We start from the raw sequence: 27282 nt of genomic DNA, 5'->3' as shown, positions 1-27282 counted from the left end.
TGGGTTTCTGCTGTGGTTCTAATGTCTGATGGGTCTCTGCTGTGGTTCTAATGTCTGATGGGTTTCTGCTGTGGTTCTGATGTCTGATGGGTTTCTGCTGTGGTTCATATGTCTGATGGGTTTCTGCTGTGGTTCTAATGTCTGATGGGTTTCTGCTGTGGTTCTTATGTCTGATGGGTTTCTGCTGTGGTTCTGATGTCTGATGGGTTTCTGCTGTGGTTCTAATGTCTGATGGGTTTCTGCTGTGGTTCTGGTGTCTGATGGGTTTCTGCTGTGGTTCTGATGTCTGATTGGTTTCTGCTGTGGTTCATATGTCTGATGGGTTTCTGCTGTGGTTCTAATGTCTGATGGATTTCTGCTGTGGTTCTGATGTCTGATGGGTTTCTGCTGTGGTTCATATGTCTGATGGGTTTCTGCTGTGGTTCATATGTCTGATGGGTTTCTGATGTGGTTCATATGTCTGATGGGTTTCTGCTGTGGTTCTAATGTCTGATGGGTTTCTGCTGTGGTTCTGATGTCTGATGGGTTTCTGCTGTGGTTCATATGTCTGATGGGTTTCTGCTGTGGTTCTAATGTCTGATGGGTTTCTGCTGTGGTTCTAATGTCTGATGGGTTTCTGCTGTGGTTCATATGTCTGATGGGTTTCTGCTGTGGTTCTAATGACTGATGGGTTTCTGCTGTGGTTCTGATGTCTGATGGGTTTCTGCTGTGGTTCATATGTCTGATGGGTTTCTGCTGTGGTTCATATGTCTGATGGGTTTCTGCTGTGGTTCTAATGACTGATGGGTTTCTGCTGTGGTTCTGATGTCTGATGGGTTTCTGCTGTGGTTCATATGTCTGATGGGTTTCTGCTGTGGTTCTAATGTCTGATGGGTTTCTGCTGTGGTTCTAATGTCTGATGGGTTTCTGCTGTGGTTCTGATGTCTGATGGGTTTCTGCTGTGGTTCATATGTCTGATGGGTTTCTGCTGTGGTTCTAATGTCTGATGGGTTTCTGCTGTGGTTCTTATGTCTGATGGGTTTCTGCTGTGGTTCTGATGTCTGATGGGTTTCTGCTGTGGTTCTAATGTCTGATGGGTTTCTGCTGTGGTTCTGGTGTCTGATGGGTTTCTGCTGTGGTTCTGATGTCTGATGGGTTTCTGCTGTGGTTCATATGTCTGATGGGTTTCTGCTGTGGTTCTAATGTCTGATGGATTTCTGCTGTGGTTCTGATGTCTGATGGGTTTCTGCTGTGGTTCATATGTCTGATGGGTTTCTGCTGTGGTTCATATGTCTGATGGGTTTCTGCTGTGGTTCTAATGTCTGATGGGTTTCTGCTGTGGTTCTGATGTCTGATGGGTTTCTGCTGTGGTTCATATGTCTGATGGGTTTCTGCTGTGGTTCTAATGTCTGATGGGTTTCTGCTGTGGTTCTAATGTCTGATGGGTTTCTGCTGTGGTTCTGATGTCTGATGGGTTTCTGCTGTGGTTTATATGTCTGATGGGTTTCTGCTGTGGTTCTAATGTCTGATGGGTTTCTGCTGTGGTTCTGATGTCTGATGGGTTTCTGCTGTGGTTCTAATGTCTGATGGGTTTCTGCTGTGGTTCTGATGTCTGATGGGTTTCTGCTGTGGTTCTGATGTCTGATGGGTTTCTGCTGCGGTTCTGATGTCTGATGGGTTTCTGCTGTGGTTCTAATGTCTGATGGGTTTCTGCTGTGGTTCATATGTCTGATGCGTTTCTGCTGTGGTTCTAATGTCTGATGGGTTTCTGCTGTGGTTCTAATGTCTGATGGGTTTCTGCTGTGGTTCTAATGTCTGATGGGTTTCTGCTGTGGTTCTAATGTCTGATGGGTTTCTGCTGTGGTTCTGATGTCTGATGCATTCAATGTGTGTTCTCTGTTTGTAATTTGCTGCAACCTTGGAAACAATTAACTTTTCTTTTGAACTGAAATGAAGATAGTGACAGATAAATGTAATGATACTATCGGTTATGACAAGTACAGCTACAACCCAGTGAGTCAAAAATAATAGAGTTATTTGAAGTGAATTGAAAGTGACCTGTGGATCATGGCGAACAGGTCTTCAGTAGTACGTGATTTGCTGGGCGACATGAAGACAACATCATCATCAGGTTTGGTTGTTTCGTCAGTCAGAGGAGAGAGGGAGTTATCACTGGGACTAGTAGACTCTGGAGGAAAGGGAACAGGAAGTTATAGGGAACACCATGCCAGTGATCTGATCACATCCCTTATAGGTCATTAAACCCTCTAGAGATGAGAGGACCAGAACAGAAGTGATCTGATCACATCCCTTATAGGTCATTAAACCCTCTAGAGATGAGAGGACCAGAACAGAAGTGATCTGATCACATTCCTGATAGGTCATTAAACCCTCTAGAGATGAGAGGACCAGAACAGAAGTGATCTGATCACATCCCTTATAGGTCATTAAACCCTCTAGAGATGAGAGGACCAGAACAGAAGTGATCTGATCACATCCCTTATAGGTCATTAAAGACTCTAGAGATGAGAGGACCAGAACAGAAGTGATCTGATCACATCCCTTATAGGTCATTAAACCCTCTAGAGATGAGAGGACCAGAACAGAAGTGATCTGATCACATTCCTTATAGGTCATTAAAGACTCTAGACATGAGAGGACCAGAACAGAAGTGATCTGATCACATCCCTTATAGGTCATTAAAGACTCTAGAGATGAGAGGACCAGAACAGAAGTGATCTGATCACATTCCTTATAGGTCATTAAACCTTCTAGAGATGAGAGGACCAGAACAGAAGTGATCTGATCACATTCCGTATAGATCATTAAACCTTCTAGAGATGAGAGGACCAGAACAGAAGTGATCTGATCTGATTCACATTAAACCCTCTAGAGATTATGAGGTCATTAGGTCATTAAACCCTCTAGAGATGAGAGGACCAGAACAGAAGTGATCTGATCACATCCCTTATAGGTCATTAAACCCTCTAGAGATGAGAGGACCAGAACAGAAGTGATCTGATCACATTCCTTATAGGTCATTAAACCCTCTAGAGATGAGAGGACCAGAACAGAAGTGATCTGATCACATCCCTTATAGGTCATTAAACCCTCTAGAGATGAGAGGACCAGAACAGAAGTGATCTGATCACATTCCTTATAGGTCATTAAACCCTCTAGAGATGAGAGGACCAGAACAGAAGTGATCTGATCACATCCCTTATAGATCATTAAACCCTCTAGAGATGAGAGGACCAGAACAGAAGTGATCTGATCACATCCCTTATAGGTCATTAAACCCTCTAGAGATGAGAGGACCAGAACAGAAGTGATCTGATCACATTCCTTATAGGTCATTAAACCCTCTAGAGATGAGAGGACCAGAACAGAAGTGATCTGATCACATCCCTTATAGGTCATTAAACCCTCTAGAGATGAGAGGACCAGAACAGAAGTGATCTGATCACATTCCTTATAGGTCATTAAACCCTCTAGAGATGAGAGGACCAGAACAGAAGTGATCTGATCACATCCCTTATAGGTCATTAAACCCTCTAGAGATGAGAGGACCAGAACAGAAGTGATCTGATCACATTCCTTATAGGTCATTAAACCCTCTAGAGATGAGAGGACCAGAACAGAAGTGATCTGATCACATCCCTTATAGATCATTAAACCCTCTAGAGATGAGAGGACCAGAACAGAAGTGATCTGATCACATCCCTTATAGGTCATTAAACCCTCTAGAGATGAGAGGACCAGAACAGAAGGAAGAGAAAGGGGATTATACTTTTACTTGAAGTCTCTTAAATTAATACATCAATTCAAAAACAATTAATTGTTAAAAAGTCTCAAAGTAAAATAAAGTTTTATGTAAAGTACTAAAGCTGCAATATGTCACTTTTTGGGTGACCCGACAAAATTCACATAGAAATGTGTTTATATAGATCTGTCATTCTCATTGAAAGCAAGTCTAAGAAGTCGTGTATATATCTGTTCTATGTGCTTTATTTCTACGCTTCCCGTTTTTGCGTCTTTTACTTGTGGTTTTGAATACCAGCTTCAAACAGCTGAAAATACAATATTTTTTGTTATGGAAAAGATATTTCACAGCGCTTTAGATGGTACAATGATTCACTACACTATATTTGCTTGTTGTGACACATAAACTGAAATTAGGCAAACTGCAACCAGGAAATGGCGGAGGGATTTCTGCATAATGCATAATATTTAAGTAAAGTACAAGTAAAGTCTACCAATCCAGACTGACCTTTGCTGAAGTAGTCCTCTGTGTCCGGTGTGGTGGAGTCATCTCTGCTGTTATCCTGAGAGGCACTTCTGCTAGGAACCCCTGATGATGTCATCTCATAGCGGTCCTCTCCACTCCGACCTCTTAGATCTATCACATGGCTGATTGAGTAAGGGTGTGATGCTTCCACCGTTACACCGGGCACTTTGTCAGGACCGCTGCTTGGGCCCAAGTCCCACCTCTGGACCATTTGACTGTGACAGGAGTGTGTCTGTGACTGGCTGTGATAATGTGACTGGGACTGATATGAGTGGGACTCCTCTAGCGTCTCGTACGTCGGTGGTTCCCTTGGATGATCTCTTTGATGATATTCTCGATATTCTCTAATGAGGCCTTGACTGTGACTCATAACCCTTGATATCTCTCTATCGTGCTCTTCCTCCTCCTCGTCTTCTTCGTCCTCTATCCGCTCCCCTAGCACGTGGCACTCCGGGTGTGTAGTAGGAATCACGGGTTCCGGAGTTGGCGGTGGCGCTCGGTGCGTGGGTTCCTCAAGTTCCAAAGGTTCCGCAGGGCGCGTCCGGAACGCCGTCATTGCCCAGAAGGTTCCGGGGCTGTAGCGGTCCTGCCGGTGCCTGGCCAGGCTCTCATAGGTCGGGGGGCCGTCCGGGTGCTGCATGGGGGTGGGGTGGTGCTGGGGCTGGGGTACAGAGTGGTGGTGGTGCTCCTGAGAAGGGTGGTGGGGGTCCTGGGTCGGTGGTGGTGGGGGTTTCTGGGCAATGGGTCTCCTGGGTGGCAGGGGCCTGGTGTTGGTGTCAGAGTGGGGGGTCACGATGGTTACACTGGGCATCTTGGGTCTGGTGGCAGGGGCCCCTGAAGCCTCGTGGGCCCATGCTTGTGGTGGTGGTGGAGGCTCCTGGCCCTGAGCACCCTGAGCCTGGCCCCGGGCCTGGGGCTGAGAACCATCGGTGGCCCTGTGGCCGATGGAACGTAGCTGGACAGAGCGCAGCACAGTGGGGGTGATGGCCAGGGCCATGGGGTTGGCAGCAAGTGGGGCCTCTGGAGTCAGAGTGGATCCATTGATAAACCCAGAGGGGGCTGCACTAGCGTTAGCACTAGCACTAGCGTTAGCATTAGAACTAGTGTTAGCGTTAGCACTAGCTTTAGCGTTAGCACTAGCTTTAGCACTAGCATTAGCGTTAGCGGCTGCAGTGTTACACGCGGTGGCCCTGGCCTCTGCTGCTGCTGCTGCCCTCTGCTTGTTCTGGTGCAGCGTGTGCATGTGGGTCCGGTGGGCCAGAGTGGGTAACGGCCGGCTGCCATGGGCGCTGTGAAGAGAACTTAAGTCCAGCTGGGTGGGTGGAGCCGGGAAGTCATAGTCCTTCCTGGATGACGAGGAAGAGGAAGAGGAACAGGAAGAGGAGGACCCAGAGGCCGAGCTAGAGAACTGGGTCTGGGCCTGGTGCTGCAGCGAGGATAGAGAAGACTTCCTCTCGGGGACTTTGGGTTTCCGTTTCCCGCTGGTCGGAGAGAGCGGGCCGGGGAAGAACGCTAATGGGAATGAAGACGTGGGCGTCTCCGATTGGCTGGAGTATCCGCTGGAGGGCGAGGCGAGGCCGGCCAGCTTCTCAGGAGAGCCCAGCTTGAAGTCTCCATCCCCGGGGGGAAGAGGAGGGGAGGTGGGCCTGGAGGAGCTGGAACCAGAGCCGGAGGAATGCATCAACGCCTGGGTCTCTCCCCCGGGAGAGGAGGAGCTGTCCACCGGCGACTTGATGCATTCAATAACAGTAGTACCCGTAGCAGTGCTGGAGTTGGACAAGGAGCCGTTGGGGTCCAGGTTATTTTGGGATTTCAAGTCGTTGAGGAACCAGAGGTCTGCATAGTCAGACTGAACGGCGCCCTCGTCCTTGAAGGAGTGAGTGTCAGTGGACCCGAACGAGGTGGGCTCCGTCATCTCCACAGTCCTGGGGCTCCTGGGGCTCCCCATCCCCCAGGCAACACCACCACCCAACGCCTCAGCCGCCAACCCAGGATTCTCCACCTCCCCCGGGCTGGCCATGTCCAGCTGCAGCCTCATCTCTCTGTCTCTGGAAGACATGGGCAGGTTCAGGGTCTGGGTCTGCCCACTACTATGAATCTTTGGTTGGTCCTGGTCGCCCTGCTCATCGCCCTGCTCATCACCTTGCTCATCGCCCTGCTCATCGCCCTGCTCAGGGGGGACGTTCTCTGGAGCACCAGCGCTACACGTCTCCTTCAGCGAGGAGCTCCGTTTTGGTGGGGGTGGCTTGACCTTTGGTTTCTTCAGCGGACGACACGGCCTCCCTGGCGTCAGGGTGGCTCCCCTGTAGTCAGAGGACTGAGGAGGATACCCAGCCATGCCCTCTCCCTCACCAGGCGTAGCGCCCACAGTATTACCCTGGCCGCAGTCAGCGCCAGAGCCCACTGCTGCATAGTTGTACATGTAGCTCCTGTAACTCTGGCCCTGCATGGAGTCAACGTGCATGGAGGATGAGGAGAAGCCCTGGGAGTCTGCTGCAGCAGTAGGGGGAGCTCGGTCTGAGAAGCCGTCGTAGCTGCTGATGCTGGTGAAGTCTATCCTGGTCTGGTCTCCCCTGGACGAACGCCTGGGGCTGAAGTCCTGACTACACAGCTGGTCCTGATCAGCCTAGAACAGGATAACATAACATTATATAAGATAAGAGGAGACAAGATAAGAGAAAAGATTAGAAGAAAAGGAGAGGAGAGGAGAGGAGAGAATAATCTATATTGCTAAATAGCAGTGGTACCTGATCTTGAGGGTAGGTCCACTCTCCCTCGCTGGCAGTACTGACCCCTGCATCATCCAGCTGGTCAGTGGCTGAGGAGGTGAAGGAGCTGGACCTATGACCCTGGCCCTATAATAATAATGATAATAATTCATCATAATAATAAATCCGATTTATATAGCTATTTTCCAGTAGCTCAAAGTGCTTTACCTAGTTTAGTTAAGAAAATGTAGCTTAATTTTTTATTTACAGCTAAAATATGAACTTCCTGTACAAAAGTCCCAACAAACAATACCGTGTCCAAGTCAATAAATAAAGTATTGAAGACAGGAAGTGAAAGGTAAGTAGGATCGTCAGGAGGGAAACTCACCTGCGGCTGATCCGAATGGTACGGGTCGATGATAAAGCCGGTGAGGTCATCGATGGCGTGCGGCGTGGCGTTGAGCGACAGCTCCGAGTCACAGTGGGAGGAGCCGGTCAGAGGGGGGGATGCGGCGGGGGGGAGTGTCTCAGAGGTCTGGGAGGGGCATGTGGAACTGCTGCCACTCCAGTTACCACTGGACGACTGGTGGTCCTCCTTATAAGAATAATACATGTTATTTGTAGAGCACTTTTCATCACATGAGGAAAGCAGAAAGCTCTGCACATCATATAAGTAAGTCAGCCTTGTCCAAGCCAGAATGGCCCATTGGGCAGGAGTCTATCTCCTGTTTCTATATCATGAGGCAGCTTGATGTACAGTACACCCCCTGGACAGGACACTAGTCTATCTCCGGTTTCTGTATCATGAGGCAGCTTGATGTACAGTACACCCCCTGGACAGGACACTAGTCTATCTCCTGTTTCTGTAGTGAGACAGCTGGATGTACCAGTACACCCCCTGGACAGGACACTAGTCTATCTCCTGTTTCTATATCTTGAGGCAGCTTGATGTACAGTACACCCCCTGGACAGGACACTAGTCTATCTCCTGTTTCTATATCTTGAGGCAGCTTGATGTACAGTACACCCCCTGGACAGGACACTAGTCTGTCGCAAGGCTTGCTCATCAAAAACAAACTGACAAAAACAAACAAAATGACTTCCAAAAGGCTACAAGCAAAAGAAGACAGAAGATACACAGATAAGTGAAGATGGCAGCGAAGACGTACCTTGTGGTCTATCTGTCCTCTCAGCACCCCCGTAGTAGAGACAGAGTGGATGGGGCTGCTGAAGGTGTCTGAGCTGGAGGAGATCTCACAGTTCCCCATGTCGACCTGACGGGGGAGGCGGGAGCGACCCCTCTCCATCCACATGTGTTCTGGACTCCCCCCATCTCCTAGCTGTATCCTCTTCAGACTCCCCAGCTGCAGCTCTGGCATGGCCTGGTCATCCGTACTCTCCTCCTCGTCTTTTAACATCCTTGGCCCCGTTCCCGGGAGGAAGTCCTCCGTCTCGTATGGAGAGAGCTCCTCATCTTCATCATCCTCGTCGTCATCATCATCCTCATCTTCATCACTGTCGTCCTGGTCCTCGTCGCGTATGCGGCCGCCCTCGCGGGGGAGGCTGCGGGAGCGGAGGCGGGAGCCGGAGGCGGTGTACATGGCGGTGTCAGGGTGGTCGGGGAGCGAGGAGATGTTCCCGGTGGAGTGGGAGAGGGAGGCGGGGATGCCCCCCTGGCCGCCGCGCTGGGCACGTATACGTCTCCTGGACGGGGCGCCACCGCCACCGGTCAGGCAGTCGTCCGTCTGGCAGCCAGAGTCCTTGGTGTGTCCCCCTCGGAGGGACAGCTCCTCCTGACAGAGGGACAGGTGAGGGTTGGTGTGGACCACCACTGTCCTTTCCCTCGTTACTGGAGACTCATCAGAGTCTGAAGGGAAACAGGGGTGGCATAGATTAGTAAGTCATCAATCAACATGATTAGAAAATAAATGCAATATTTGTTCAAGTCTAAATGGTGGGACAAATATGCATGTTTGTTTGTCTCCAGAAACAGGATGTTAAACCATCAAAGTAAAGAAACATAGAGGAGGAACAACAACATTACAGTCAGTTGACTGAGTGGTTAATGACAGTACTTGGAGGTCAGGCACAGACAGACAGACAGTATAACAGACAGACAGCTGTACCCATGTCCTGTTGAACTCGTCTGGGGATCCCGGTGATGGTCTTCCTCCTCCTCAGCTTCCTCCTCCTCTGCAGCACAGACTGGGAGTGTACCAGGGAGCAGCGTACACTAGCCTCCCTGTCGAACCCCACCCCTGTGGAGAGGAACAAAGTACACGCAATGTACAACATTGATGCCATTTATTGTCCATCAAGAGTAATGTCTTTCCACATCTCACAAATGACATTCCACACAGTTTACAAGTTACACACACTCACTAATACACAAACAACAGTTAATTAATAGATGAATTGATTCAAACAACAGACTAGAGAGGGAGAGATAGAGCGAGAGAGATAGAGAGCGAAAGAGAGAGAAAGAGAGAGAGAGAATGTACAGAGAGAGAGAAATGGAGAGAGGGAGCGACAGAATGTACAGAGTGAGAGAGAGAGAGAGAAAGGGAGAGAGAGAGAGAGAGAGAGAGAGAGAGAGAGAAAGAGAGAGAGAGAGAGAGAGAGAGAGAGAGCGCGATTGAGAGAATATCAAACACATCCAGAGACAGACATTGGAGCTATGTCGTGTTTACCAGTGACGTTGATGGGGATGATGCACGAGGACACGACTGCTGGGTCACTCTTCATCCTCTCCTGAGGGGTGGGCAGAGGCAGGGCCTTGGACCAGTTGGTCTGCTTGTCCAGTGTGGAGGGGGGGTTGGGGATAGCACCAGTAGACCTGTGGCCCACTGCAGGCTCAGCATCAGGGTCAGTGGTAGTGGCAGCCTGAAGCAGATGGAGAGATACAGTCAGTTGGTGTTGTAGGGTTAGAGTAACACCTAGAAAAGTTACAAATGGTATACTTAATCAATAAGGCACAAGGGGGTGTGGTATGTGGCCAATATACCACGGCTAAGGGCTGTTCTTAGGCACAACCCCGAGGTGCCTTATTGCTATTATAAACTGGTTATCAACGCAATTAGAGCAGTAAAAATAAATGTTTTGTCATACCCGTGGTATACGGTCTGATATACCACGGCTGTCAGCCAATCAGCATTCAGTGCTGGAACCAGCCAGGTTATAATATTCCCTATATACTGTACCACTATAGGACCATCATGGCTCACTATATAGGGAATAGAGAACAAGGAGCCCTTTTCAACACATGCTTAGATGTATTGTCACAAAGGCAAACATACAAAGTACATTGTCTTCAGGCAGTTACTTAACTCTTATGTTTAACAGTTATACACTTACAAGGCACAGACACAAAATGAGCAAAACATTTGAATTCCATTTCAGTAAATGTTCTGGAGGAAAGGGAAATGAAGAACAGGAAGATATCAGGATCAACAGACAGCTCAAACGCTCAAGTGACAAAGAACATGATTCCAGGAAAGTCCCAGAGTTCTGGATAGTGGTCAGAAGTTGAAAGGAGTGGAGAGGAGAATGATCATGTTTTGAAGACAGTAGAGAGGAGCTAATGAGATGAAGACAGTAGACAGTAGACAGGAGCTAATGAGATGTAGACAGTAGACAGTAGACAGGAGCTAATGAGATGTAGACAGTAGACAGTAGACATGAGCTAATGAGATGTAGACAGTAGACAGGAGCTAATGAGATGTAGACAGTAGACATGAGCTAATGAGATGTAGACAGTAGACAGGAGCTAATGAGATGTAGACAGTAGACAGGAGTTAATGAGATGTAGACAGTAGACAGGAGCTAATGAGATGTAGACAGTAGACAGTAGACAGGAGCTAATGAGATGTAGACAGTAGACAGTAGACATGAGCTAATGAGATGAAGACAGTAGACAGGAGCTAATGAGATGAAGACAGTAGACATGAGCTAATGAGATGAAGACAGTAGACAGGAGCTAATGAGATGTAGACAGTAGACAGGAGCTAATGAGATGACAGGAGCTAATGAGATGTAGACAGTAGACAGGAGCTAATGAGATGTAGACAGTAGACAGTAGACATGAGCTAATGAGATGTAGACAGTAGACAGGAGCTAATGAGATGTAGACAGTAGACAGGAGCTAATGAGATGAAGACAGTAGACAGGAGCTAATGAGATGAAGACAGTAGACAGGAGCTAATGAGATGTAGACAGTAGACAGGAGCTAATGAGATGTAGACAGTAGACAGGAGCTAATGAGATGTAGACAGTAGACAGGAGCTAATGAGATGTAGACAGTAGACAGGAGCTAATGAGATGTAGACAGTAGACAGTAGACAGGAGCTAATGAGATGTAGACAGTAGACAGGAGCTAATGAGATGTAGACAGTAGACAGGAGCTAACGAGATGTAGACAGTAGACAGTAGACAGGAGCTAATGAGATGTAGACAGTAGACAGTAGACAGGAGCTAATGAGATGTAGACAGTAGACAGGAGCTAATGAGATGTAGACAGTAGACAGGAGCTAATGAGATGAAGACAGTAGACAGGAGCTAATGAGATGTAGACAGTAGACAGGAGCTAATGAGATGTAGACAGTAGACAGGAGCTAATGAGATGTAGACAGTAGAGAGGAGCTAACGAGATGTAGACAGTAGACAGTAGACAGGAGCTAATGAGATGTAGACAGTAGACAGGAGCTAATGAGATGTAGACAGTAGACAGGAGCTAATGAGATGCAGACAGTAGACAGGAGCTAATGAGATGTAGACAGTAGACAGGAGCTAATGAGATGAAGACAGTAGACAGTAGGCAGGAGCTAATGAGATGAAGACAGTAGACAGGAGCTAATGAGATGTAGACAGTAGACAGGAGCTAATGAGATGAAGACAGTAGACAGGAGCTAATGAGATGAAGACAGTAGACAGGAGCTAATGAGTTGAAGACAGTAGACAGTAGACAGTAGACAGGAGCTAATGAGATGTAGACAGTAGACAGGAGCTAATGAGATGAAGACAGTAGACAGTAGACAGGAGCTAATGAGATGAAGACAGTAGACAGTAGACAGTAGACAGGAGCTAATGAGATGTAGACAGTAGACAGGAGCTAATAAGATGTAGACAGTAGACAGGAGCTAATGAGATGAAGACAGTAGACAGGAGCTAATGAGATGAAGACAGTAGACAGGAGCTAATGAGATGAAGACAGTAGACAGGAGCTAATGAGATGAAGACAGTAGACAGTAGACAGGAGCTAATGAGATGTAGACAGTAGACAGTAGACAGGAGCTAATGAGATGTAGACAGTAGACAGGAGCTAATGAGATGTAGACAGTAGACAGGAGACAGGAGCTAATGAGATGAAGACAGTAGACAGTAGACAGTAGACAGGAGCTAATGAGATGTAGACAGTAGACAGTAGACAGGAGCTAATGAGATGAAGACAGTAGATAGGAGCTAATGAGATGAAGACAGTAGACAGGAGCTAATGAGATGAAGACAGTAGACAGGAGCTAATGAGATGTAGACAGTAGACAGTAGACAGGAGCTAATGAGATGTAGACAGTAGAAAGGAGCTAATGAGATGCTAGAGGATGGAGGTTAGAACAGCAGGAAGGAGAGGTAGTAGTAGTAGTTCTATTTAGAACTAGTATTACAATTCATTTCGGGCCTGTAGATTTTAAACCACGAGGCTTGGAATGCAGACAAATACCTTTCTGGTCCATGGGGTGAAGAGGCAACATTCAGTGGGGGAGGGGGAGCGGGTACGGTCATACTATAAACACAAAACATGAAGAAAACAAAAATGATGACAACTTGATCGATGGGACAAAATGAAAACCATATGGATGGGACGTAGAGACAAAGGTGAAATCATATTGAATGAAACATTAGACAGACAGGACGAAACATGGGGGACCCAGGTGCTGCGGACAGGGACACAAAACATGGTGAGTAACATCTTGTGATGCTACGGAGATGAGTAAGTCAGGCATCCTTCTTCCCCGTTTAGACAAGGAAGTGATGTCATCATCGCATCCTACAAGAAAACGGAGTGAAAGAATTATATTCGTCTGTGAATGCTGAGAGGTGACTGTTTTCAGGATTCCTCAGGACAGAAAGCTGTTATGAACTGGTATAAGAGTGGCGTTAGCAGGACTCTAGAGGGGTCATCTTGTAATGAACGCCATCCCATTTACCTTTCTCTGTATAGTGTGACAGTGACCCTCCCTTCCAGGTCTCTCCTGCAGCATTAAAGGAAGATACGCAGCACGATGAGTCATAACGCTAAACATTCTTATGTGCAATACAATCATACTCCCCCAGCATGCAAACTCACTGGGATGGAAAACACATGATAAAAACATGCGATGAGATCAGGTAGCCTAGCGGTTAGAGAGACGAGCAGGCAACCGGAGGGTTGCCAGATCAAATCCCGGGTCTGACGGGGAAAATCTGGTGGGAAGTGATCAAATCTTAAGATGCCATTGCCTGCCGTTGTGCCCTTGAGCAAGGCACTTAACCCCTACAATGACAGCTCACAGAGAGGCAGCCCCCTGCACCTCTCCAAACTTGTTTATGTGTCTTTCGGAGGGGTTGGGTGAAGAAGTCAAATTTCGGTTGGACCTTGAGGGCAATTGACCGATAAAGTGATCCGAATGTAGATAAATGTGTTCTGATGTCTTTTCTGTTACCTTTCTGTGTATTGTCTGGATGTCTGTCTCTCTCACGTGTCTCTCCTAGTGGAAGTCATGCAGCAGAGAGAGAGAGAGAACACAACAAGCTGAAACCTACTAAGCTCACTGCACTGCACTGGTGACATCATCAACAATGGACACATGGACACATATCATGTTAAGAAGAAATTCAACTGTATTTTCATAGTTACAGTTACAGGACCACAATGTGAAATCACACACAACTTATAGGTTGACAACACACAGCACTTGTAGGTTGACATCACACACCACTTGTAGGTTGACAACACACACCACTTGTAGGTAGACATCACATACTACTTGTAGGTTGACAACACACAGCACTTATAGGTTGACAACACACAGCACTTATAGGTTGACAACACACACCACTTATAGGTTGACAACACACACCACTTATAGGTTGACAACACACAGCACTTATAGGTTGACAACACACACCACTTATAGGTTGACAACACACACCACTTATAGGTTGACAACACACACCACTTATAGGTTGACAACACACAGCACTTATAGGTTGACAACACACAGCACTAACAGGCACTACACTATGTGATAGTTTACCTTCCGCAGTTGATATTCTATCTCTCTCTCTGGTCTCGCCTGCTGCTTGTCAATAAAACAAACAAATACAGATTAGCTGCTATATCAGTCAAGTCATTTCAGCACTTCTCCTCAGGACATTGATTAGCTGCTATATCAGTCAAGTCATTTCAGCACTTCTCCTCAGGATATTGATTAGCTGCTATATCAGTCAAGTCATTTCAGCACTTCTCCTCAGGACATTGATTAGCTGCTATATCAGTCAAGTCATTTCAGCACTTCTCCTCAGGACATTGATTAGCTGCTATATCAGTCAAGTCATTTCAGCACTTCTCCTCAGGATATTGATTAGCTGCTATATCAGTCAAGTCATTTCAGCACTTCTCCTCAGGATATTGATTAGCTGCTATATCAGTCAAGTCATTTCAGCACTTCTCCTCGGGATATTGATTAGCTGCTATATCAGTCAAGTCATTTCAGCACTTCTCCTCAGGATATTGATTAGCTGCTATATCAGTCAAGTCATTTCAGCACTTCTCCTCAGGATATTGATTAGCTGCTATATCAGTCAAGTCATTTCAGCACTTCTCCTCAGGATATTGATTAGCTGCTATATAAGTCAAGTCATTTCAGCACTTCTCCTCAGGACATTGATTAGCTGCTATATCAGTCAAGTCATTTCAGGACTTCTCCTCAGGACATTGATTAGCTGCTATATCAGTCAAGTCATTTCAGGACTTCTCCTCAGGATATTGATTAGCTGCTATATCAGTCAAGTCATTGCAGGACTATTGATTAGTTGCTGTATCAGGTGTGCTTGTATAGCGCTTGAGCAAAGCCTGTCAAGACATGTGTATCCCCTTACCGCGCGGCTGTGCCTGCCCCTCTGCTCGTGCCGTCTGAGGGTGCGTGGGGAAGGGAGGGTGGGCATTGGAGGAGCCCCAGAGATGGAGATGGTCACTCGGCGCTCGCGGCTGTTCGACCGTTGACGTTGCTGTTGGTCTGTAAAACCATGAGGGAAATACTGAGATCAGATTCTGACAGGGTCTCGCTACATTAGATGACAGTATTCACTATTGGTCACCATATTGTGACTGTATTCACTATTGGTCACCATGTTGTGACTGTATTCACTATTGGTCACCATGTTGTGACTGTAGTCACTAGCGGTCACCATGTTGTGACTGTATTCACTATTGGTCATCATGTTGTGACTGTATTAACTAGCAGTCACCATGTTGTGACTGTATTAACTAGCAGTCACCATGTTGTGACTGTATTCACTAGCGGTCACCATGTTGTGACTGTATTCACTAGCAGTCACCATGTTGTGACTGTATTCACTAGCAGTCACCATGTTGTGACTGTATTCACTAGCGGTCACCATGTTGTGACTGTATTCACTAGCAGTCACCATGTTGTGACTGTATTCACTAGCGGTCACCATGTTGTGACTGTATTCACTAGCGGTCACCATGTTGTGACTGTATTCACTAGCGGTCACCATGTTGTGACTGTATTCACTAGCAGTCACCATGTTGTGACTGTATTCACTAGCGGTCACCATGTTGTGACTGTATTCACTAGCAGTCACCATGTTGTGACTGTATTCACTAGCAGTCACCATGTTGTGACTGTATTCACTTGCAGTCACCATGTTGTGACTGTATTCACTAGCAGTCACCATGTTGTGACTGTATTCACTAGCAGTCACCATGTTGTGACTGTATTCACTAGCAGTCACCATGTTGTGACTGTATTCAGACTGGTCAGTCACCATGTTGTGACTGTATTCACACGGTCACCATGTTGTGACTGTATTCACTAGCAGTCACCATGTTGTGACTGTATTCACTAGCAGTCACCATGTTGTGACTGTATTCACTTGCAGTCACCATGTTGTGACTGCATTCACTAGCAGTCACCATGTTGTGACTGTATTCACTAGCAGTCACCATGTTGTGACTGTATTCACTAGCGGTCACCATGTTGTGACTGTATTCACTAGCGGTCACCATGTTGTGACTGTATTCACTAGCGGTCACCATGTTGTGACTGTATTCACTAGCGGTCACCATGTTGTGACTGTATTCACTAGCGGTCACCATGTTGTGACTGTATTCACTAGCGGTCACCATGTTGTGACTGTATTCACTAGCGGTCACCATGTTGTGACTGTATTCACTTGCAGTCACCATGTTGTGACTGTATTCACTAGCGGTCACCATGTTGTGACTGTATTCACTAGCAGTCACCATGTTGTGACTGTATTCACTAGCGGTCACCATGTTGTGACTGTATTCACTAGCAGTCACCATGTTGTGACTGTATTCACTAGCAGTCACCATGTTGTGACTGTATTCACTAGCAGTCACCATGTTGTGACTTTATTCACTAGCGGTCACCATGTTGTGACTGTATTCACTAGCGGTCACCATGTTGTGACTGTATTCACTAGCGGTCACCATGTTGTGACTGTATTCACTAGCGGTCACCATGTTGTGACTGTATTCACTAGCGGTCACCATGTTGTGACTGTATTCACTAGCGGTCACCATGTTGTGACTGTATTCACTAGCGGTCACCATGTTGTGACTGTATTCACTAGCGGTCACCATGTTGTGACTGTATTCACTAGCGGTCACCATGTTGCGACTGTATTCACTAGCAGTCACCATGTTGTGACTGTATTCACTAGCGGTCACCATGTTGTGACTGTATTCACTTGCAGTCACCATGTTTTGACTGTATTCACTAGCAGTCACCATGTTGTGACTGTATTCCCTAGCAGTCACCATGTTGTGACTGTATTCCCTAGCGGTCACCATGTTGTGACTGTATTCCCTAGCGGTCACCATGTTGTGACTGTATTCACTAGCGGTCACCATGTTGTGACTGTATTCACTAGCAGTCACCATGTTGTGACTGTATTCACTAGCGGTCACCATGTTGTGACTGTATTCACTAGCGGTCACCATGTTGTGACTGTATTCACTAGCGGTCACCATGTTGTGACTGTATTCACTAGCAGTCACCATGTTGTGACTGTATTCACTAGCAGTCACCATGTTGTCACCATGTTGTGACTGTATTCACTAGCAGTCACCATGTTGTGACTGTATTCACTAGCGGTCACCATGTTGTGACTGTATTCACTGCAGTCACCATGTTGACTGACATGTTGTGATTCACTAGCAGTCACCATGTTGTGACTGTATTCACTAGCAGTCACCATGTTGTGACTGTATTCACTAGCAGTCACCATGTTGTGACTGTATTCACTAGCAGTCACCATGTTGTGACTGTATTCACTAGCAGTCACCATGTTGTGACTGTCACCATGTTGTGACTGTATTCACTAGCAGTCACCATGTTGTGACTGTATTCACTAGCGGTCACCATGTTGTGACTGTATTCACTAGCGGTCACCATGTTGTGACTGTATTCACTAGCGGTCACCATGTTGTGACTGTATTCACTAGCGGTCACCATGTTGTGACTGTATTCACTAGCAGTCACCATGTTGTGACTGTATTCACTAGCAGTCACCATGTTGTGACTGTATTCACTAGCAGTCACCATGTTGTGACTGTATTCACTAGCGGTCACCATGTTGTGACTGTATTCACTAGCAGTCACCATGTTGTGACTGTATTCACTAGCAGTCACCATGTTGTGACTGTATTCACTAGCAGTCACCATGTTGTGACTGTATTCACTAGCAGTCACCATTCACTATGTCACCATGTTGTGACTGTATTCACTAGCAGTCACCATGTTGTGACTGTATTCACTAGCAGTCACCATGTTGTGACTGTATTCACTAGCGGTCACCATGTTGTGACTGTATTCACTACGGTCACCATGTTGTGACTGTATTCACTAGCGGTCACCATGTTGTGACTGTATTCACTAGCGGTCACCATGTTGTGACTGTATTCACTAGCGGTCACCATGTTGTGACTGTATTCACTAGCGGTCACCATGTTGTGACTGTATTCACTAGCAGTCACCATGTTGTGACTGTATTCACTAGCAGTCACCATGTTGTGACTGTATTCACTAGCAGTCACCATGTTGTGACTGTATTCACTAGCGGTCACCATGTTGTGACTGTATTCACTAGCGGTCACCATGTTGTGACTGTATTCACTAGCGGTCACCATGTTGTGACTGTATTCACTAGCGGTCACCATGTTGTGTCACCATGTTGTGACTGTATTCACTAGCGGTCACCATGTTGTGACTGTATTCACTAGCAGTCACCATGTTGTGACTGTATTCACTAGCGGTCACCATGTTGTGACTGTATTCACTAGCGGTCACCATGTTGTGACTGTATTCACTAGCGGTCAGTCACCATGTTGTGACTGTATTCACTAGCAGTCACCATGTTGTGACTGTATTCACTAGCGGTCACCATGTTGTGACTGTATTCACTAGCAGTCACCATGTTGTGACTGTATTCACTAGCGGTCACCATGTTGTGACTGTATTCACTAGCAGTCACCATGTTGTGACTGTATTCACTAGCGGTCACCATGTTGTGACTGTATTCACTAGCAGTCACCATGTTGTGACTGTATTCACTAGCAGTCACCATGTTGTGACTGTATTCACTAGCAGTCACCATGTTGTGACTGTATTCACTAGCGGTCACCATGTTGTGACTGTATTCACTTGCAGTCACCATGTTGTGACTGTATATTCACTAGCAGTCACCATGTTGTGACTGTATTCACTAGCAGTCACCATGTTGTGACATTCATGTCACCATGTTGTGACTGTATTCACTAGCGGTCACCATGTTGTGACTGTATTCACTAGCGGTCACCATGTTGTGACTGTATTCACTAGCGGTCACCATGTTGTGACTGTATTCACTAGCGGTCACCATGTTGCGACTGTATTCACTAGCAGTCACCATGTTGTGACTGTATTCACTAGCGGTCACCATGTTGTGACTGTATTCACTAGCAGTCACCATGTTGTGACTGTATTCACTAGCAGTCACCATGTTGTGACTGTATTCACTTGCAGTCACCATGTTGTGACTGCATTCACTAGCAGTCACCATGTTGTGACTGTATTGTCACCATGTTGTGACTGTATTCACTAGCAGTCACCATGTTGTGACTGTATTCACTAGCAGTCACCATGTTGTGACTGTATTCACTAGCGGTCACCATGTTGTGACTGTATTCACTAGCAGTCACCATGTTGTGACTGTATCCACTAGCGGTCACCATGTTGTGACTGTATTAACTAGCAGTCACCATGTTGTGACTGTATTCACTAGCGGTCACCATGTTGTGACTGTATTAACTAGCAGTCACCATGTTGTGACTGTATTCACTAGCGCTCACCATGTTGTGACTGTATTCACTAGCGGTCACCATGTTGTGACTGTATTCACTAGCAGTCACCATGTTGTGACTGTATTCACTAGCGGTCACCATGTTGTGTTACAGCTTTAACAGCCACTGACTCCTCACTGAGATTATATCAATCAAGAGTTTTCTAGAACCCAGACCAGCAGTTGTTCACAGTACTAACACTAGGTGGCACCACATATGAGGGATTACTGATGGACCTCACACCGACCCTGGTTCAAACTGTTGTTAGGTAGAGTGTATGGTGTATGTGGTGTGTGCTTGTGTGCTTTGGTTCCCAAGCTCTGTGTAGGGCTCAGAAGCTCTGCTTGGTATGTATGTTAGGTGTTAGGTGGTGTATGCTAGGTGTTAGGTGGTGTATGTTCGGTGTTAGGTGGTATATGTTAGGTGTTAGGTGGTATATGCTAGGTGTTAGGTGGTGTGCTTGTGCTTTGGTTCCCAAGCTCTGTGTAGGGCTCAGAAGCTCTGCTTGGTATTTCTGTGTTAGGTGTTAGGTGGTGTGTGTTAGGTGGTGTGGGAGGTGGTGTATGTTGGGTGTTAGGTGGTGTGTGTTAGGTGTTAGGTGGTGTTGTGTTAAGTGGTGTATGTTAGGTGGTGTGTGTTAAGTGGTGTATGTTAGGTGGTGTGTGTTAGGTGATGTGTGTTAGGGGGGGTTAAGTGGTGTATGTTAGGTGTTAGGTGGTGTGTGTTAGGGTGTGTGTGTTATGTGGTGTATGTTAGGTGTTAGGTGGTGTGTGTTAGGGGTGTGTTAGGTGGTGTATGCTAGGTGTTTGGTGGTCTGTGTTAGGTGGTGTTAGGTAGTGTGTGTTAGGTGGTGTATGTTAGGTGGTGTATGTTACGTGTTGTGTGTTAGGTGGTGTATGTTAGGTGGTGTATGTTAGGTGGTGTATGCTAGGTGGTGTATGTTAGGTGGTGTATGCTAGGTGGTGTATGTTAGGTGGTGTATGCTAGGCGTTGTGTGTTGGGTGGTGTATGTTAGGTGGTGTATGCTAGGTGTTGTGTGTTAGGTGGTGTATGTTAGGTGGTGTATGCTAGGCGTTGTGTGTTGGGTGGTGTATGTTAGGTGTTGTGTGTTAGGTGGTGTGTGGTGTATGTAGGTGGTGTATGCTAGGTGTTAGGTGGTGTATGTTAGAGGGTGTGTGTTAGGTGGTGTATGCTAGGCGTTGTGTGTTGGGTGGTGTGTGTTAAGTGGTGTGTGGTGTATGTTAGGTGTTAGGTGGTGTGTGTAAGGTGGTGTATGTTAGGTGTTAGGTGATGTGTGTTAGGTGGTGTATGTTAGGTGTTAGGTGATCTGTGTTAGGTGGTGTATGTTAGGCATTAGGTGGTGTATGTTAGGTGTTAGGTGGTGTATGCTAGGTGTTAGGTGGTGTATGCTAGGTGTTAGGTGGTGTATGCTAGGTGTTAGATGGTGTATGCTAGGTGTTAGGTGATGTGTGTTAGGTGGTGTATGTTAGGTGTTAGGTGGTGTATGCTAGGTGTTAGGTGGTGTATGTTAGGTGTTAGGTGATGTGTGTTAGGTGGTGTATGTTAGGTGTTAGGTGATCTGTGTTAGGTGGTGTATGTTAGGCATTAGGTGGTGTATGTTAGGTGTTAGGTGGTGTATGCTAGGTGTTAGGTGGTGTATGCTAGGTGTTAGGTGGTGTATGCTAGGTGTTAGGTGGTGTATGCTAGGTGTTAGATGGTGTATGCTAGGTGTTAGGTGGTGTATGCTAGGTGTTAGGTGGTGTGTGTTAGGTGGTGTATGTTCAGTGTTAGGTGGTATATGTTAGGTGTTAGGTGGTGTATGTTAGGTGTTAGGTGATGTGTGTTAGGTGGTGTATGTTAGGTGTTAGGTGGTGTATGCTAGGTGTTAGGTGGTGTATGTTCGGTGTTAGGTGGTATATGTTAGGTGTTAGGTGGTATATGCTAGGTGTTAGGTGGTGTATGTTCGGTGTTAAGTGGTGTATGTTAGGTGGTGTGTGTTAGGTGTTAGGTGGTGTATGCTAGGTGTTAGGTGGTGTATGTTCGGTGTTAAGTGGTGTATGTTCGGTGGTGTATGTTAGGTGTTAGGTGGTGTATGTTAGGTGGTGTATGCTAGGTGTTAGGTGGTGTATGCTAGGTGGTGTGTGTTAGGTGTTAGGTGGTGTATGCTAGGTGGTGTATGTTAGGTGGTGTATGTTAGGCGGTGTGTGTTAGGTGGTGTATGTTAGGTGGTGTATGTTAGGTGGTGTGTGTTAGGTGGTGTATGTTAGGCGGTGTGTGTTAGGCGGTGTATGTTAGGTGGTGTATGTTAGGCGGTGTGTGTTAGGCGGTGTATGTTAGGTGGTGTGTGTTAGGTGTTAGGTGGTGTATGCTAGGTGGTGTATGTTAGGTGGTGTATGTTAGGCGGTGTGTGTTAGGCGGTGTATGTTAGGTGGTGTGTGTTAGGTGTTAGGTGGTGTATGCTAGGTGGTGTATGTTAGGTGGTGTATGTTAGGCGGTGTGTGTTAGGCGGTGTATGTTAGGTGGTATATGTTAGGCGGTGTGTGTTAGGCGGTGTATGTTAGGCGGTGTGTGTTAGGCGGTGTATGTCACCTCTGTGCAGGGCTCGCAGGCTCTGCTTGGCATGTCTGTGGAGCTCCTCTACGCATGGCGGCCGGCTGCAGGGGTGAAACACGTTGTGGTGCTGGTGCCATGGGGCCTGGTAGTGCACTGTTAGCTTACTCTCCACATCCAGGTTAGAGACAGCTAGGGAGGGAGACAACAGGAGAATAGATTGGTCATATTTATATTATTGAAAGACAGACAGCAGGTTAGGTTCTGCTGTCCTTTTCATTCATTGGCAGTTGTGATTGTTATTCATTGATAGGGTTATGAAGATTTAAAAAATATATATAATTTAACATTTAATTAACTAGGCAAGTCAGCCTAGTTAATTCCACCACGAACAGGTGGAATACAGGAGTTATGCCTGGGGCGGCAGGGTAGCCTAGTGGTTAGAGCATTGGACTAGTAACTGAAAGGTTGCAAGTTCAAATCCCCGTGCTGACAAGGTTCAAATCTGTCCTTCTGCCCCTGAACAGGCAGTTAACCCACTGTTCCTAGGCCGTCATTGAAAATAAGAATTTGTTCTTAACTGACTTGCCTGGTTCAATAAAAAAATTAAACCAGTCACAGCCATTCCATACCAGCAGGGGGCAGTAACACATATCAACATCAACTGAATTAAGCAGACAGTTGTCCATGTTTCCTCAAAACACCATCTCTGCTGTTGTTATACATCAACACACATAGATGCACAGAACATCTGATTTAAAGAGGCGGTGGTGTTATTATGATTCAGACAAAAGACAACGCTTTTATCCTCCAAGGCTGGGAGAGGGGGATGAGAGGGGGATGAGAGGAGGAGAGAGATGAACAGAAGATACGAGGGAGATGTAAACCCTCTTTCTTTCATCATCTTTTATCTTCTGGCCTTGCTTTCATTTAAATCCTCATATTACAACAGCAGCATCTGTTCATTAACATCTACAGTAGGTGTGTGTGTGTGTGTGTGTGTGTGTGTGTGTCTGTGTGTGTATGTCTGTGTGTGTGTGTTCGCTGTGCGTGTCTGAGAGTTAGTTTGCTGTGTTCGTGTGTGCGCTCGCGCGCGTGTGTAGTCTGTTGTTTCCTTGAATAACCCAGGCTCATCTGTAACCAGGCAACCCTTCCTATCTGATGTAGGATGAATAGAATGATCTCTATCAATCCATAATCATGAGACTAATGTGGATGAGACGATCTGTCCAGGTCTGATGATTTTATCCCAGAGAAAGCAGTACATTCAGCAGGTCCCTGACAGCCAGAATAAACACAGCTAGCTTAAACAGTGTATGTTACCAGCTGGGTTGTGCCTCTATACAGGACTGTGTTAGCCTGCTAAAGCTTCAGGTCTCAGACAAAGTTATGCATCGCACTGTTGCACAAGACTGTGTTATCCCACTGAGCTAAAGCTTTTGACCTCCATCAGTGGGCTAACAGTCTTGTGGCACACAGGAGACCCGGGGTTTGAACCCAGTTGGTATAAAGGATTTCTGAAGAGGGCTACTACAGTATCTAGGGCCCTTAACTGGCCCTGTCCCCATCTATAGAGAAGCCAGTTGGAGGGTTCAACCACTGTGGTCTGAAGAGGGCTACTACAGTATCTAGGGCCCTTAACTGGCCCTGTCCCCATCTATAGAGAAGCCAGTTGGAGGGTTCAACCACTGTGGTCTGAAGAGGTCTACTACAGTATCTAGGGCCCTTAACTGGCCCTGTCCCCATCTATAGAGAAGCCAGTTGGAGGGTTCAACCTCTGTGGTTTGAAGAGGTTTACTACAGTATCTAGGGCCCTTAACTGGACCTGTCCCCATCTATAGAGAAGCAAGTTGGAGGGTTCAACCGCTGTGGTCTGAAGAGGTCTACTACAGTATCTAGGGCCCTTAACTGGCCCTGTCCCCATCTATAGAGAAGCCAGTTGGAAGGTTCAACCTCTGTGGTCTGAAGAGGTCTACTACAGTATCTAGGGCCCTTAACTGGCCCTGTCCCCATCTATAGAGAAGCCAGTTGGAAGGTTCAACCTCTGTGGTCTGAAGAGGTCTACTACAGTATCTAGGGCCCTTAACTGGCCCTGTCCCCATCTATAGAGAAGCCAGTTGGAGGGTTCAACCGCTGTGGTCTGAAGAGGTCGACTACAGAATCTAGGGCCCTTAACTGGCCCTGTCCCCATCTATAGAGAAGCCAGTTGGAAGGTTCAACCTCTGTGGTCTGAAGAGGGCTACTACAGTATCTAGGGCCCTTAACTGGCCCTGTCCCCATCTATAGAGAAGCCAGTTGGAAGGTTCAACCTCTGTGGTCTGAAGAGGTCTACTACAGTATCTAGGGCCCTTAACTGGCCCTGTCCCCATCTATAGAGAAGCCAGTTGGAAGGTTCAACCTCTGTGGTCTGAAGAGGTCTACTACAGTATCTAGGGCCCTTAACTGGCCCTGTCCCCATCTATAGAGAAGCCAGTTGGAAGGTTCAACCTCTGTGGTCTGAAGAGGTCTACTACAGTATCTAGGGCCCTTAACTGGCCCTGTCCCCATCTATAGAGAAGCCAGTTGGAGGGTTCAACCTCTGTGGTCTGAAGAGGTCTACTACAGTATCTAGGGCCCTTAACTGGCCCTGTCCCCATCTATAGAGAAGCCAGTTGGAGGGTTCAACCTCTGTGGTCTGAAGAGGTCTACTACAGTATCTAGGGCCCTTAACTGGCCCTGTCCCCATCTATAGAGAAGCCAGTTGGAGGGTTCAACCGCTGTGGTCTGAAGAGGTCTACTACAGAATCTAGGGCCCTTAACTGGCCCTGTCCCCATCTATAGAGAAGCCAGTTGGAGGGTTCAACCTCTGTGGTCTGAAGAGGTCTACTACAGTATCTAGGGCCCTTAACTGGCCCTGTCCCCATCTATAGAGAAGCCAGTTGGAGGGTTCAACCGCTGTGGTCTGAAGAGGTCGACTACAGAATCTAGGGCCCTTAACTGGCCCTGTCCCCATCTATAGAGAGGGCTACTTCAAGCTTAACATCCTTATCATTTATCGCCCTCCAGGTTCCCTCGGAGAGTTCATCAATGAACTTGATGCCTTGATAAGCTCCTTTCCTGAGGACGGCTCACCTCTCACAGTTCTGGGCGACTTTAACCTCCCCACGTCTACCTTTGACTCATTCCTCTCTGCCTCCTTCTTTCCACTCCTCTCCTCTTTTGACCTCACCCTCTCACCTTCCCCCCTACTCACAAGGCAGGCAATACGCTCAACCTCATCTTTACTAGATGCTGTTCTTCCACTAACCTCATTGCAACTCCCCTCCAAGTCTCCGACCACTACCTTGTATCCTTTTCCCTCTCGCTCTCATCCAACACTTCCCACACTGCCCCTACTCGGATGGTATCGCGCCGTCCCAACCTTCGCTCTCTCTCCCCCGCTACTCTCTCCTCTTCCATCCTATCATCTCTTCCCTCTGCTCAAACCTTCTCCAACCTATCTCCTGATTCTGCCTCCTCAACCCTCCTCTCCTCCCTTTCTGCATCCTTTGACTCTTTATGTCCCCTATCCTCCAGGCCGGCTCGGTCCTCCCCTCCCGCTCCGTGGCTCGACGACTCATTGCGAGCTCACAGAACAGGGCTCCGGGCAGCCGAGCGGAAATGGAGGAAAACTCGCCTCCCTGCGGACCTGGCATCCTTTCACTCCCTCCTCTCTACATTTTCCTCTTCTGTCTCTGCTGCTAAAGCCACTTTCTACCACTCTAAATTCCAAGCATCTGCCTCTAACCCTAGGAAGCTCTTTGCCACCTTCTCCTCCCTCCTGAATCCTCCTCCCCCTCCCCCCTCCTCCCTCTCTGCAGAAGACTTCGTCAACCATTTTGAAAAGAAGGTCGACGACATCCGATCCTCGTTTGCTAAGTCAAACGACACCGCTGGTTCTGCTCACACTGCCCTACCCTGTGCTCTGACCTCTTTCTCCCCTCTCTCTCCAGATGAAATCTCGCGTCTTGTGACGGCCGGCCGCCCAACAACCTGCCCGCTTGACCCTATCACCTCCTCTCTTCTCCAGACCATTTCCGGAGACCTTCTCCCTTACCTCACCTCGCTCATCAACTCATCCCTGACCGCTGGCTACGTCCCTTCCGTCTTCAAGAGAGCGAGAGTTGCACCCCTTCTGAAAAAACCTACACTCGATCCCTCCGATGTCAACAACTACAGACCAGTATCCCTTCTTTCTTTTCTCTCCAAAACTCTTGAACGTGCCGTCCTTGGCCAGCTCGCCCGCTATCTCTCTCAGAATGACCTTCTTGATCCAAATCAGTCAGGTTTCAAGACTAGTCATTCAACTGAGACTGCTCTTCTCTGTATCACGGAGACGCTCCGCACTGCTAAAGCTAACTCTCTCTCCTCTGCTCTCATCCTTCTAGACCTATCGGCTGCCTTCGATACTGTGAACCATCAGATCCTCCTCTCCACCCACTCCGAGTTGGGCATCTCCGGCGCGGCCCACGCTTGGATTGCGTCCTACCTGACAGGTCGCTCCTACCAGGTGGCGTGGCGAGAATCTGTCTCCTCACCACGAGCTCTCACCACTGGCGTCCCCCAGGGCTCTGTTCTAGGCCCTCTCCTATTCTCGCTATACACCAAGTCACTTGGCTCTGTCATAACCTCACATGGTCTCTCCTATCATTGCTATGCAGACGACACACAATTAATCTTCTCCTTTCCCCCTTCTGATGACCAGGTGGCGAATCGCATCTCTGCATGTCTGGCAGACATATCAGTATGGATGACGGATCACCACCTCAAGCTGAACCTCGGCAAGACGGAGCTGCTCTTCCTCCCGGGGAAGGACTGCCCGTTCCATGATCTCGCCATCACGGTTGACAACTCCATTGTGTCCTCCTCCCAGAGCGCTAAGAACCTTGGCGTGATCCTGGACAACACCCTGTCGTTCTCAACTAACATCAAGGCGGTGGCCCGTTCCTGTAGGTTCATGCTCTACAACATCCGCAGAGTACGACCCTGCCTCACACAGGAAGCGGCGCAGGTCCTAATCCAGGCACTTGTCATATCCCGTCTGGATTACTGCAACTCGCTGTTGGCTGGGCTCCCTGCCTGTGCCATTAAACCCCTACAACTCATCCAGAACG

General features: G+C 47.4%; 1 protein-coding gene across 1 annotated transcript in view; it reads right to left on the bottom strand.

Annotated features, from left to right (window-relative positions):
* nhsb (Nance-Horan syndrome b (congenital cataracts and dental anomalies)) overlaps positions 1–27282 on the bottom strand; it is a 52372-nt gene that overhangs the window by 20687 nt on the left and 4403 nt on the right. Inside the window, 12 exon segments of the mRNA XM_065022657.1 lie at positions 2038–2167; positions 4250–6893; positions 7015–7122; positions 7364–7570; positions 8145–8842; positions 9102–9233; positions 9666–9858; positions 13176–13220; positions 13671–13715; positions 14265–14306; positions 15109–15245; positions 22190–22342. Of these exon segments, the coding sequence (XP_064878729.1) occupies positions 2038–2167; positions 4250–6893; positions 7015–7122; positions 7364–7570; positions 8145–8842; positions 9102–9233; positions 9666–9858; positions 13176–13220; positions 13671–13715; positions 14265–14306; positions 15109–15245; positions 22190–22342 (4534 nt within the window).

This window comes from Oncorhynchus nerka, linkage group LG2 (assembly GCF_034236695.1).
Source record: "Oncorhynchus nerka isolate Pitt River linkage group LG2, Oner_Uvic_2.0, whole genome shotgun sequence".
NCBI classification, from domain to species: Eukaryota; Metazoa; Chordata; class Actinopteri; order Salmoniformes; family Salmonidae; genus Oncorhynchus; species Oncorhynchus nerka.
This window is presented reverse-complemented; position numbering and strand designations above follow the sequence as displayed.